Raw genomic sequence first — 12,572 nt, forward strand, 5'->3', positions numbered from 1 at the left:
TTTAAGAAAGCTATAAGTTTAAGAGACTCCGGGGCTCTGCCAACATTCCCTGAAACCTTTCTTTCCTTTCATTTTTGGACTTAAGAATTTGGACTCTTGCATTTGATCAAGGTACCACACTCTTACTTAAATCTTTAATAAGTGTCATGCTGCAAAAGAAGCATCAACAGATCCCCCAGTCACACCCCTACAAAGTCTGGGAGAATAACTCCTTTTAACCTATTACTTAAAAAAAGAAAAAAGGACGTCCTTCTTCACCCAAAGAGTGATTAACACTTGGAATTCACTGCCACAGGAAGTGGTGGTGGCTACAAGCATGGACGGCTTCAAAAGGGAATTAGATAAGCATATGGAGCAGAGGTCCATCAGTGGCTATTAGCCACAAGGTATAGATAGGGACTCTGGGGCAAGTGATGCTCTGTCATCTTGGTGCTTGGGGGGGTCAACAGTGGGAGGGCTTCTAATGTCCTGGCCCCACTGGTGGACCTCCTGATGGCACTGGTATTTCTGGCCACTGTGTGACACAGAGTGTTGGACTGGATGGGCCTTTGGCCTGATCCAACATTGGCGTCTCTTATGTTCAGCTGAGGGCATTTGGGGAAGGCACCTAATAGCTGGCACCACTAACTGCAGAGGGGCAGAACGAAGGCAGGCCATGCATCTGGATGCTGGAGGCGACTTGACATACCTAGTCCCAAAAGGCTTAGGGCTCAAGCCCAGGGTATAAATGAGAAAGAGTTCAAAAAGGCCAACTTTTTAAATGCCACCAGCTCCAGTTTAAGCCTTTCTTTGAGAAACTCCTGGCTCTTGGTGTTCACCTGGTTATCATTCAGGACTAGGGGTATTCAAGAATTTTTTTTTTTTTTGATTTGGGTATATTGGACCTGGAAAAAAAATCAGTATTCCCTGATATTCCCGAAGCCCAATACCTGTATGGTATTCTGATTTGGTATTATTACAGAATCCTGAATTTTTTTGGGGGGGTCCATTAGACCCTATGGGGATCATTTAGTCAATGGTGAATCTATCCTGGGGTATATTCAGTGGTGGTGGGGGGGGGGGGGTTGAGGGAGAGGCACCAAATTTGCAGCCTAGCTGCTGGAGCCTCTCCTAAAAAGAGCCCCCACATTCCAAAAAGATCGGACCAGGGGCTTTACTGATGATCTGCAGACCAAAACGTAAAGCAGTTCTGTCATCGTGAAGCAAAACTGGGATACTGTGATTGGCCAAATGGGGGGTGGGTGACAGAGCTCACTGAAGGAGGTCAAAAGACCATTCCTAGACGGGCTGAACAAAAACGGGCCAAAAGGCAGCTCTGTGTAACCCCTTTATCGAGATTAAATGGCTCAGTCAAGTCACCGCCATAAGCACAGCTGAGCTGAGCTCTTAAGGTCTGCACGAGTCACAGCTGCCTTTTTATCAATCGTGGTGCCTTTCCCCAAGTCTTGTCCCAAGTATGGTTTCAAAAGCCACTTTCAGATCATTGAGTCCTATGTAAAGGGAGCCATTTGGGAAATGAGTACATTTTTCTACCAGGTGGTATAAACTAGGCAGTGGGCCAAAGCTGAACTACCCCTTCTGAACCCTGTCTGTTCCTGACCCAAAATGTTACCTTGTTCAAGCCAATCAGTTAACGCACCCAGCAAATATGAATAGTTTGCCCAAGCATGATACTAAGCTAACTGGGAGGTAGCAGCTTGGGTCTTCTTAAAGACCCTTCTTAAAGATCGGAACGATTATTGTGCGCCTCCAAAATTCTGGGATGTTTATTTGTGAAACAGCAGAGCGAGGATCTCTGTCCACCCAGATGGATTTAACTGGGATCATTCATTTGGGATAAGGTCTGCTCCAGGGGCCTTCCCTGAGAAGGGGGTCACCTCAGGCCAGTCTGGAAGAGGGCCAATTGGTTCAAACAGGAATAGCAAACGGGCTTTAAGAGTATGACTCCCAGACGTCTAATTGAATGCAAAAGGGAATACTGCCATCTGTTCTAGTGCCCATAACGATAATTGCCAAGTGAGAGACACTGTGCATTAAACTTTGGGCATTGGTTTTAAATGCTCTTTGGGAGGAACTGAGCTTGTGGGTGGCAGGCAATGTTGATGTCAAAGCACCCTGGACTACTGAGATGTCCCTGGCACATCTTGGCAGCTGAGGTGAGCAACAGCCAAGGCATTACAATTTCTCAGTATTCCAAGAGTTAACCCATGCAGAAATGCACGTGTACGGTCTTAGGTCTGCTAATAAATACTATGATTATTTTTTTTCTCAGCGCACCTTTAAAAACAACATATTTAAGAAGCCTTGCTATTCCCCTACCCACCGTAAATTCACACATTAAGCCCAGGTTGTTTTTTTTTTTTTTAATTGAAAATGAAATTCCTTCATGATGTTTGAAAGTGTCGTCTTCTCTGCTTTTCTTCTGTTGCTCAGTTAAATGCTGGCAAGCTGCCGCTACTGGATCCAGTTTACGATTGCTAAAAACGTGATCGAAGATGACGGAAATGATATCTCAATTTGTTCTTAGTGGCACGGGACAGGACAGGAAGATCCAAGTTCGATAGGGAAGCGGGCAGCTAGAAAACTGCGGTCTAGGCTGCTGAGACCGCGGCCCTTAGCAGCAGTTCTGCTGTCGGAAGGGACTATAACAGAGACAAAGAACTGGCTCTAAAGAAATGAGATGCTCATGATGGAGACCACAGTGGTGGCCACGGATATCTGGAAGGGGAATGTTCAATCACCACTGTATTATAATAGAGCCCTCCGCTCTCCAGGGTTCAGCTGGGTCATTACGCACACAAATGGGAGTTTCCTCACGGAACTCAAACTTAGTTCTCACCAGTGTTCCCTCTAAGCTGAGTTGGTGTGAGCTAGCTAGCTCACAGTTGTTTAGCCTCCGGCTCACAGATTTTTGCCTTCGCTCAGGAAGGATGGCCTCAAAGCAAACTAATTTATACAGCAACCTAATGGCTCGCTCACAACTTTAATGCCCACAGCTCACAAAGTAGGATTTTTGCTCACAAGACTCCACAGCTCAGAGGGAACATTGGTTCTCACATCCGTTTGTTAACTCTTGTACTTGTATGCTGATTTGCTGCCTTTCACAGGTCTTGACTGCTTTAATCCAATCTCAGACATACTTATCACCCAGTTACTTATGTATCTTAACTCTAACTAGCCCCTCCTGGCAACCCCCTCACCTATACGCAAGGCTTGAGGAAAACTCCTTCAATGTACCTGATGAAGTCTGCGTGCACACAAAGGCTTATACCCAGAACTAAACTTCACTGGTCTTAAAGGTGATTCCAACTTCGCTCGATTGCTTCAGACCAACACGGCTGCCCACTCGAGCTAGAGAGTGATCTTTACAACTGCTTCTCACCTCGTCATCCTGTGCAAGTCCACGAAGAGGTGGGATGCAGCAGCCGAGGGGCAGGGGAGGCTGGACGGCCACATTGCCGCAGCATCCCAAGGTGGTGAGGCAGAGACACACCACCGATATAGAGGACTGTCCTGACGTGCCACAGGAGGAGGAAATGGGCGTTGCAGAGGACAGCAGTGGGAAGCCAGTCCACAGAAAGGGCCAGAACCGGGTCACTGCTGACACCCTCTGAAGAGGACAATAACTACTAACCTCTGACTCACGCTGTAATTGTCTCTGAAATCGTGTTTGCTGGACATCAAATTCAAATGATTTTTTCCCCTAAAGAGCGTCTGACAAATGTTGTAAGAGTTTATTCATAGTTGCATAAGAAAAAGAAGAAGAAGAGATTGGATTTATACCCCGCCCTTCACTTGGAGACTCAGAGCGGCTTACAAACTCCTTTCCCTTCCCCTCCCCACAACAGACACCCTGTGAGGTGGGTGGGGCTGAGAGAACTCTGACACAAACTGCTCTTTTTCAAGGACAGCTGTGCCAGAGCTTGTGACTGACCCAAGGTCACATCAGCAGGTGCGAGTGGAGGAGTGGGGGAATCAAACCCGGTTCTCCCAGATTAGAGTCTGCACACTTAACCACTGCACCAAACTAAGCCAGAAAGAAGAGCGTTCTCTGGGGAAGGGGGCAGCTGGAACACCCGAAGCTGCCTTATACTGACTCAGACCTTTGGCCCATCAAAGTCAGTATTGTCAACTCAGACTGGCAGCTGCTCTCCAGGGTGTCAGGTGAAGTCTTTCGTATCACCTGTCACCAGGTCCTTCCAGTGGGAGATGCTGGGGACTGGACCTGGGCCCTACTGCGTGCCAAACAGATGTTCTACTACTGAGCCATGGCCTGTCACGCACCGCCCCCCCGCACAGACTCGGGAGGGCTCATGAGAGGAAAGAGAGATGGGCAGACAGCAGCTCGGCCATTTAGGATTTTCATACATCTCCAGGCTGCTCAGAGGGAGTTGTTGCAGAAACAGAGCCAACAGCTGAGGCATCTTCGCCCGCACTGATCATTCCAGAGGGGGAGCCATGTTAGTCTGTTGTAGCAAAATCAAACAGAAATCCAGGTGCCTCTAAGACTGACACATCCCATGGCAAACACATGGGGTAGACATCCGCAAGACATTATGGATCTCTTGCAGAGGTACGCAGCATGCCTCTGATGGAGTGAGCTCTGATCCTGAAATACATTTTGTTAGTCTTTTTAAGGTGACACTGGACTTTTCTGTTTCATGTTATTCAGCTAGGGGTACTGAGAAAAATTAGAGGAAAGCCACGGCAAGTGCTAGTAAATACCAACCCCATTCCCCCCCCCCACATACGGATGCTCGTGTGTCTTCCAAAGTAAACCTACCTGCTGCACCTAGGTGTGGGCGTAATTACACCGACTTAGGGCTCTCTGAAGCATCCTGTTCTCAGTAGTCCTCTTAACTCCTCCAAGAAAAAGGGTCTAAGCATAAAGGTGACCCTGAGGTGGTTTCACAGTACAGTACAGGATTTCAGGGGTCCCTCCAGTATGTCACAGTATCTTACACCAGTGTTCCCTCTAAGCTGAGTTAGTGTGAGCTAGCTCACAATTTTTTAGCCTTTTAGCCTTCACACTTTTGCCTTGGCTCAGGAAAGAGGGCTCCAGAGCTAACTGATTTATGCAGTAGCCAAATCACTGGCTCACAACTTTAAAGCCAGTAACTCACAAAGCAGAATTTTTGCACACAAGACTCCACAGCTTAGAGGGAACATTGCCTTACACCATTCCTTGCAAATTGGCACGAGACTCATGAACCCAGTTTTTCTTAATCTTCCCAGCTGCAATTCTTCCCCCGTATTTACCTCCTAGTGTGAATAGATGCAACTCTCCCCTCAGCTGTCTCACCATCAACCGCAGTTTTTTCCTGCCCTGTACCCCCAAACACCCAGTCCTCTTTGGAAGCCTATATTTTAGCATGGTACCTGATGGTCACGTTTTCCCAATCGCCTTTTCCTTAAAGGCAACTTCAACACAACGAAACCAATTGTTTATAAAAAGCTCTTGGGGGATATTGACATCATTAAAAAAATTATTTCTTGATGAAACCCAAGCAACTTAGATCTTCCTGTGCAAACCCACTTCCAGGCAATGCTCCAAAATAGCGAGTTACTTTCAACGCATTTGTCCTTTTGCTGCATAGCTGGAGAAAAAAAATGTGCTTCCTTGAAAGCCAAGAGATCACTGACTGGATTAAGGCATTCTGTAAGAAGTCCTCAGAATCGACGTGCACCAGCGAAGCTCATCTCCCAGTCTGCAGGCTGCCCGCGAGAAGCCCTTTCACTTCGTCCACGCGGCTCTTGTGAATCTGGAAGGCGGGGGTCACCCAATGGCCGCAGGAACACTGTTCACCGTGCCAGTGGAAGGAGCCCAACTTGGAGGAGCACTTGGGGCACAGGAGCTGCAAAAGGACACAACCAGACATCAGGCACACGCAAAACGTTCTTTGCCTGTCAACTGCCTCCACCCTCGGATATGGAAGGTTCAGGACAAAACGTTCTCAGAGATGGGGGCTCTGGAACCAAAGCTGGTCACGATGAGTTCAGCTCACTATGAAACTTGCCCCTTCTGTAGCGTGAGCCTCACGGAACCATCTCTGTCCAGAGACTCTACCCATCGTTTTCGTGGCTCCATTCTCTCCTTGCCCACCACCTGTTCAGGTATGGCGTCTCAGCTCCATTCCCTTTAGCCAGCGAGACCCCTGCCCTCTCCTCACTTGGCTTTCTGGCTCTCGGGACCTCCCCGCCTTCCTTCAAAATCCATACACCCATGTTACATTGAAATAACAAATAATATGTTGATATTGGCCCAAAAAAGGAAAGTTCAGCAGCAAGGTTAATAGAACATCTTCCAATTCTGGTCCAGAAAATACCTATGTGACTATCTAATCAGAGCTGTGCATTTGGGCACCTGACACGTGACTCTCATCTTCAGAGGCCTCATAAACATCCTGGTCTTGTGTCTATTAATCTTGCTGCTGAACTGTCCTCTTTTGGTTCAGTATCAGCTTATTGTTATTTCACTGTAACGTGTACCATGTATCAGGCTTCTTTCTTACCATCGCGGTTCTTAATTCCAGGTATTGGGTCGAGTTTGGTTCCCCTCCCTGTGTCTTACGACACTCGTAAACCTGGCCCTTTCCGTGGGCAGAGAACCAATGAAGTCCGCCCTCCTTCATAGGCCAGTCTTCAAAACCCAAGAATTGCCCGGAGCACCTTCCGACCATCACTTGTGCGAATGCTTCCCTCACCTGGCCTTCCAGCACTCCCAGCAGGGCTGGCTCCATCCACTGTACAGGCTCGACAAAATAAGAAGTGCAAGCAGATGGACCGGCGCGTTGAAAAGAGGCATGGTCCGGGAGTCTCTTGTGCGCAAAAGCGGCGGGCCCTTTGCCTTCTGTGTGACTCAGAACGCTCGAACTCTGGAAGAGCAGACGCCTGGCCTCCGGGAAGAAAGCAACACAAAAATTGAAAAGGCATTCATCGTTAATGGCATGCGGCAGTAGGAGAGAGGTTTGTTCTTTCGCATGTATTTATTAAAACGTTTTAGATATGTGCATGCGCACACTATCCGTAACACCTGCTGTTTATCTATGTCAAAACATGCAGCAAAGTAAAAAGAAAAAATGGGAAAACACAATAGAGATGAGAACAAAAAGAGAAAAGCAAAAACATAGTATCTATAGCACATTTTGTTCCTTTTCACACTTCGTAGGATATAAAAAACGCGCCACCAAGAAGTATGACCTCCATAAAGCATGTCTACATGTAAGCTCAAACTTCTCTTGATCCCGTGTTACTTCTTGTGTACATAATGAGGGATGATAACACTTAGATCTGAATTTTTAAAAATTTTATGGGAAACCATAAAACTTGGAGCCTCTTAGCCATGATGGTTGATCTAACTGGCAATGCTGCAGCTCTCAGACTTTCCCAGGGATTCAGGATCGGGCTCGAAAGTATTTACCAACAGCAGAAGGGCTGCTTGCCAACACTAGATTAACCTGTGTGATCAAGCCAGAAGCAAAGCATCCCTTAACAGGCACAAAATGGGTTCTTAGAGCCCGAGTGGGCAACATGAATCACGTTCAGAACACTGGAATCAGAAAGGCTGAGACTGTAATCGCCCCATAAGTGGACAATTGCCCCCCCCCCGAAGAAAGGGACAGACACAAGATTGGGTTTACCGAAGGGTGACTTTATTTACAATGTACACCTTTTTTGTGGCAAGGGTCAGCCCTGAGTTCAGAAATAGGCCGAGACCACCTCCTTGCCATATGTTGGGCGAGCCACCTTTGCCCGGGGGTGAGCCATCCCTCTGACTCACCCCCGACCGGCATAGCAAACGGGTGCTGCCCTGGAGCACACACACCCCCAAGCCGCAAAACTCAGAGGGGAAGTAGCCTAGCCAGAGCGGCCCCAAAGACAGTCCTAATTCCCAGCCCTGGGCTGCAAAACTCGAAGGCTGAGCCTGGCAGACTCCTCGATCCCCAGCAGGGTCAGTGCCATATGGGTAGGTTTCTCCACATTAACCTGCCGCCCCCAAGGCCAAGCCTCTGTTTAGGAGCTTGCGTCCACTGGGCAGCCTAAAGCCGCCCGCAGCCCTTGCTGCAAGTCCGCCAGAAATATATCATTGCCCTTGTCGGACAGGAGTACCCCGTCTTCCCTGTACAGGTCAACCACGTCGATCCGTATCTCGGGGTGAGGCAAGTACTGGCCCAACCCGCCCACCAACGCATTCCTCAGTTCCCTGTTCACCTTCCGGCGGGCCCTGTCCAGACATCTAGGGTCCCCCACGCCCTGCCACACATGGCGTGGCAACATAGCAGACCACACGATCTGCACCCCGGGCCACCTGCTCCTGATAAGCTCCAGGTCAGCCTTTGCCTGAAGCGCCAGGGCTATCCCTTTCACCAGGCCGAGATCATTTCCACCCAGGTGGATCAACAGGACGTGAGGCGGAGGACCCCTCCTCTCCTTGAACAGCAGTGGGATGAGGCCGGGCCACTTCAAGCCAGGCCGCCCTAACCACTCAACGGACGCAAGCTCACTGAGCCCCAACTGGGAACCAATGGGCTTCTTTTTGGCCTGCAGGGCCGCCCAAAAGATTGCACTGTGGCCGCAAATGGTGATTCTTCGCCTCTCACGGCGGCCAGCCACACCTAGAAAGAAAACACAATTAACAGCGGTGTTAAGCGGACAAACAGAAGACTTGTAGCACTGTGACCTCCAACGCCCCAGCTGTTGAATGGCTGGAGCTGTGTGGCCCATCGCGGCTGCTGGGGGGGGGCGCCCCAATCCAAAAAGAGTGGGTCCCAAACCAAGACGGCCTTGAACCCAACATAACCAAAGCCTGCCTGGTAATTGCCCAAACTGAAATTTTGTCAGGGGGGTGGAGTCACTGTGTCGGAACAGAGCGCCCCTCTCCAAGCCCCTCACCGCCAAGCGTTGCTGGAGTGCCGCCACTGGGCAAAAGTCGACCTCTGCACAAGAGCCTACCTTAATTTCCACCCCTTTTTGATACTGATCGGTTTTTCACTGCCTGAGCCTGACGTGGACGCTGCTCCCCGAAAAGCGAACGTCCTGTAGCAGCAGAGCCCAACCTAACCTGTCACTGCACGATCCCACTACCAACTCACTCACCCGTAGTGCCCCGAAGATGGGCACCAACGCCACGGCATGAAAAAGACATACCTCGTAACCAGTGTTCCCTCTAAGCTGAGTTAGTGTGAGCTAGCTCGCCGTTTTTTAGCCTCCGGCTCACACATTTCTGTCTTAGCTCAGGAAAGATGGCTCCAGAGCCAGCTAATTTATGCAGCAGCCAAATCGCTTGCTCACAACTTTAAGGCCAGTGGCTAACAAAGTTGAATTTTTGCTCACAAGATTCCACCGCTTAGAGGGAACATTGCTCATAATCACTAGCATGAACTGCACCCAAGGCCCCCCACGGACCCCCAAAGGACCATGGGGGGGGGAGAATGGGCTCCCTCTCACCACATGTGACCAGCCTTCCAACTTCTTCTGAAGACAGACGCCACCGGTGGCTTTGCTGAAACCCCATGCCTCATTCAGGAAGGCCAAGGCCGATAATTTACCCTGACGGACCGAAAATTCATGCCTTTACACTTAAGGTCCACACGATACTGCATCAAATGTGTTACCGGTATCAGCCACACCTGATGAAGCCCTACCTGCTGCCTAAAGGACCTGAACTGCTGACCTGCATGCCCATAGGCCCTCCTGGTGCTCTATTGCCCTCTCGGCCTCGCCCCTCCAAGCTCTGGGGGCATCCGGACCAGCTGACAGAACCTCCCCATCCGTTTACAAGGCAGAGCGTCAGCCACCCCATTACTAACCCCGTCACGTGCCTTAGCCATGAAAAGTATATGAAGACGCAGACAAGGCAGGGTAAAAGCCCTTACCAGCGTCATAACCCTAGGGGACTTGGACGTGAGCGAGTTAATCACGTGAACCACCGCTCAATTGTTGCACCAGAAGCGTACAGTATGATCAGCCGGCTCCTCAGACCACAGCCACGCCACCACTACAATGGAGGAAAACTCCAGAAATGGTCAAGTCTCTGGTTATGCCTGCGTCAGCCCACTCAGCGGGCCAATCGCTACACAACACTGACCGCGAAAATATACCCCAAAGCCCAGGGATCCCGCTGCGTCAGATGTAACCTGTAACTCTGCCTCAACTCGCATATCTTTGTGCCAGAATGAAACACCACTGAATGAGCCCAAAAACTCCTCCCACACCTCCGGATCTGTCCTTATGCTACTGGTGACCTATGATGTGGGAGCCAAAGTCCAGCCATGGCATCAGATCATCTCCTCAGTCTCCTACGAAAGGCTCTGTCTGGCACCACCCCCTTGCACGCAGAGTTACGGTGGCCCACCAACCACTGCAGCTCCGCCAGCGTAACCTTCCTTTTCCCCTTAAAAGAAGAAATCCTAGCCTGCAGGTCCTCAATCTCTTCCCTAGGTAACTTAGAAGACTGTCCCCATGTACCTAGCTCCACCACCAAAAAGTCAAGACTGTCCCCTCAGTTTTCTCATGGGCCAATGGGACCCCCCGTTCCCCCGCTAAACTCACAAAACTATCCAGCAACTTGGCACGGTGCCCTGTGGACCCACAAACAAGAAATCATCCAGATAGTGGGCCGTATCAACCAACCCCATCCAGTAGTGCTAAGGCCCACTCCAGGAAGGAACTGAAGCGCTCAAAAACCACATACAAAATTGAGCATCCCCTAGGCAGGGCTCTACCCATGTAAACCTGCCCTTTGAATGCAAAACCCAACAACTCCTTACAGTGGGATCAGATACATCCACAATTGTGGAGGCAGGTTATGTCGCCAGCAAGACCCAATGGTGGGGATCGGTCTGACAGCGGACACATCGGTCCAACAGTGGACACATTGTGAAGCAGCTCCCAAGCAGTTTAGGCACCCGCAACTAGGTCCGCTGCACATCGTTTGATCAGGCTGTGTGTGTTTTGAGGCACTGCAGAGTGGGGCTGAGCTAGCAAAGTGCGATAAGCTGGAGGCTAAAATACTGTGAGCTAGCTCACATTAATTCAGGTTAGAAGGAACACTGGGTATGTCCATATACTGGAACAAGGCCACTGCCCGCCAAGGCTGGGACCGGACTACCACTCCAGCATAAATTAAGAACCCCGGCAACCAACTGTCCCACTCCTCAAGTTCTTCCTTATCCTCCTTCTCCAATTCCCTGAATAGACGGGGGAACACGCCCACGCATTCTCTGCGACACATCTTGCCCCGTGTCGCCAAAGCAATACGATCCCCCAAGGGCATGGCCTTTCATGGAGACCGATTCGTACGTGATCCCGCGTGGGCCAGACTACCCCCAACCTTCCACGGGACCCCTGTGGCTGGGGGGATGGCAAAGAAACACACACACACACACACACCAGGGCACTGGCTGACCCATCCCCCATGCCCAACCAGGATGCCACGCCGGCATGGGCACGCGCGCCTGTGCGGTGGCTGGGGATCCGGAGGCCGTGGGGCAGACCCCAAGGTCCCCAAGGCCACGCAGGCCCGCCAAGGTGCGTTCCGTCATGCTTACCCTCCTCAGCTGCAGGTGCTTCATCCGAAGCCACCGGAATCACAGTGGGCTGCTGCCTCTGTGTCGCCCACTCCACACCTGCCCATGCCTCTCGGTACATCATGCTTGTAGCCAGACTCTCGTTCCCCAACGGCTCACCGCACCTGCCCTCCAAAGCAGACAGACGCGCAAATGCTTCGGCTTGAAACCTCCTATTAGGAGCTTGCCTCGCTTGACTCCCCCCGGAGGCCGACCCAATCCGCTGCTCTTGCGTTTCCAGCCTCTCCAGGACGGCATGCTCGCTCAGCCCAGCCCCCCCCCCCAGTGCCCCCTGGCCTGCCAATTCAGGCGCAGGGCTCGAGGGACCACTGTGCTGTTGCTGAGCCATGGCCTCGCCACGAACGTCAGCTCTGCTGCGCCTCCGCTGCCCGTAGCTCTCCCTCCATGCCACTGCAGAGCTGACGCGTGGGCAACAGCCCTGCTCCTCGGCACGCCTTTGGAGCTCTTCGGAGCTCCCTCCAGCTACGGAGCACATAAAGAGGAACTGTGGGGGCGGAGCCATCCCGAAATCCTGGATGACTCCACCCCTCCGCAACACTGTGACGCAATGTCACGCATTCCCTGCCTCTTCCTCCTTTCCAAGGGAGGCAAAGTTGCCCCTGTCCGCCACCGCCGTCAGGTTCCGCAACCACTAAGAAGCCAAAATTCCTCAATAAGACATCGACACAAATTAGCTCACAGACACAAATTAGCTCGTATTAACCCATCATATAGCCCCATGTGCTGGGATAAGTGTGGTAGCATGGGTAACTACCTACACTGCTGGATTTTTTTGTCCTAATAATCTACCTTTTTGGAGGACAGTTCTGATCCAAATTAAGTCCATTAGTGGCATAGATATTCTCCCCACATCGGAACACTGGTTTTTGAACAGATGGGCTGATCACTGCTCTGCTTTTTCCACCAAAGAAGGAGTCTCCTTAATGATTTTTGCCGCTAAAACTGTCATTGCCAGACACCGGAAAACGACAATGACACCCACTC

The 12,572-nt window shown here is 50.7% G+C and overlaps 1 protein-coding gene across 2 annotated transcripts in view; it reads right to left on the reverse strand.

Moving 5' to 3' along the window:
• Positions 1–5,202: 5,202 nt before the first annotated feature.
• DUSP12 (dual specificity phosphatase 12) overlaps positions 5,203–12,572 on the reverse strand; it is a 17,895-nt gene continuing 10,525 nt past the window's right edge. The window contains exons 5-6 of one of the 2 annotated variants that reach the window (XM_015412903.1): positions 6,705–6,891; positions 5,203–5,855 (exon numbers count right to left, since the gene is read on the reverse strand). In XM_015412903.1, coding sequence (XP_015268389.1) covers positions 5,697–5,855; positions 6,705–6,891 — 346 coding nt within the window. In that variant the 3' untranslated portion in view covers positions 5,203–5,696. Of the gene's footprint in view, positions 5,856–6,704; positions 6,892–7,639; positions 8,616–11,549; positions 11,693–12,572 lie in introns of those variants that run through there. The other variant, XM_015412902.1, reaches the window with a different exon arrangement.

Source organism: Gekko japonicus, unplaced genomic scaffold, assembly GCF_001447785.1.
Source record: "Gekko japonicus isolate JY-2015 unplaced genomic scaffold, Gekko_japonicus_V1.1 scaffold1488, whole genome shotgun sequence".
Classification (NCBI taxonomy): domain Eukaryota; kingdom Metazoa; phylum Chordata; class Lepidosauria; order Squamata; family Gekkonidae; genus Gekko; species Gekko japonicus.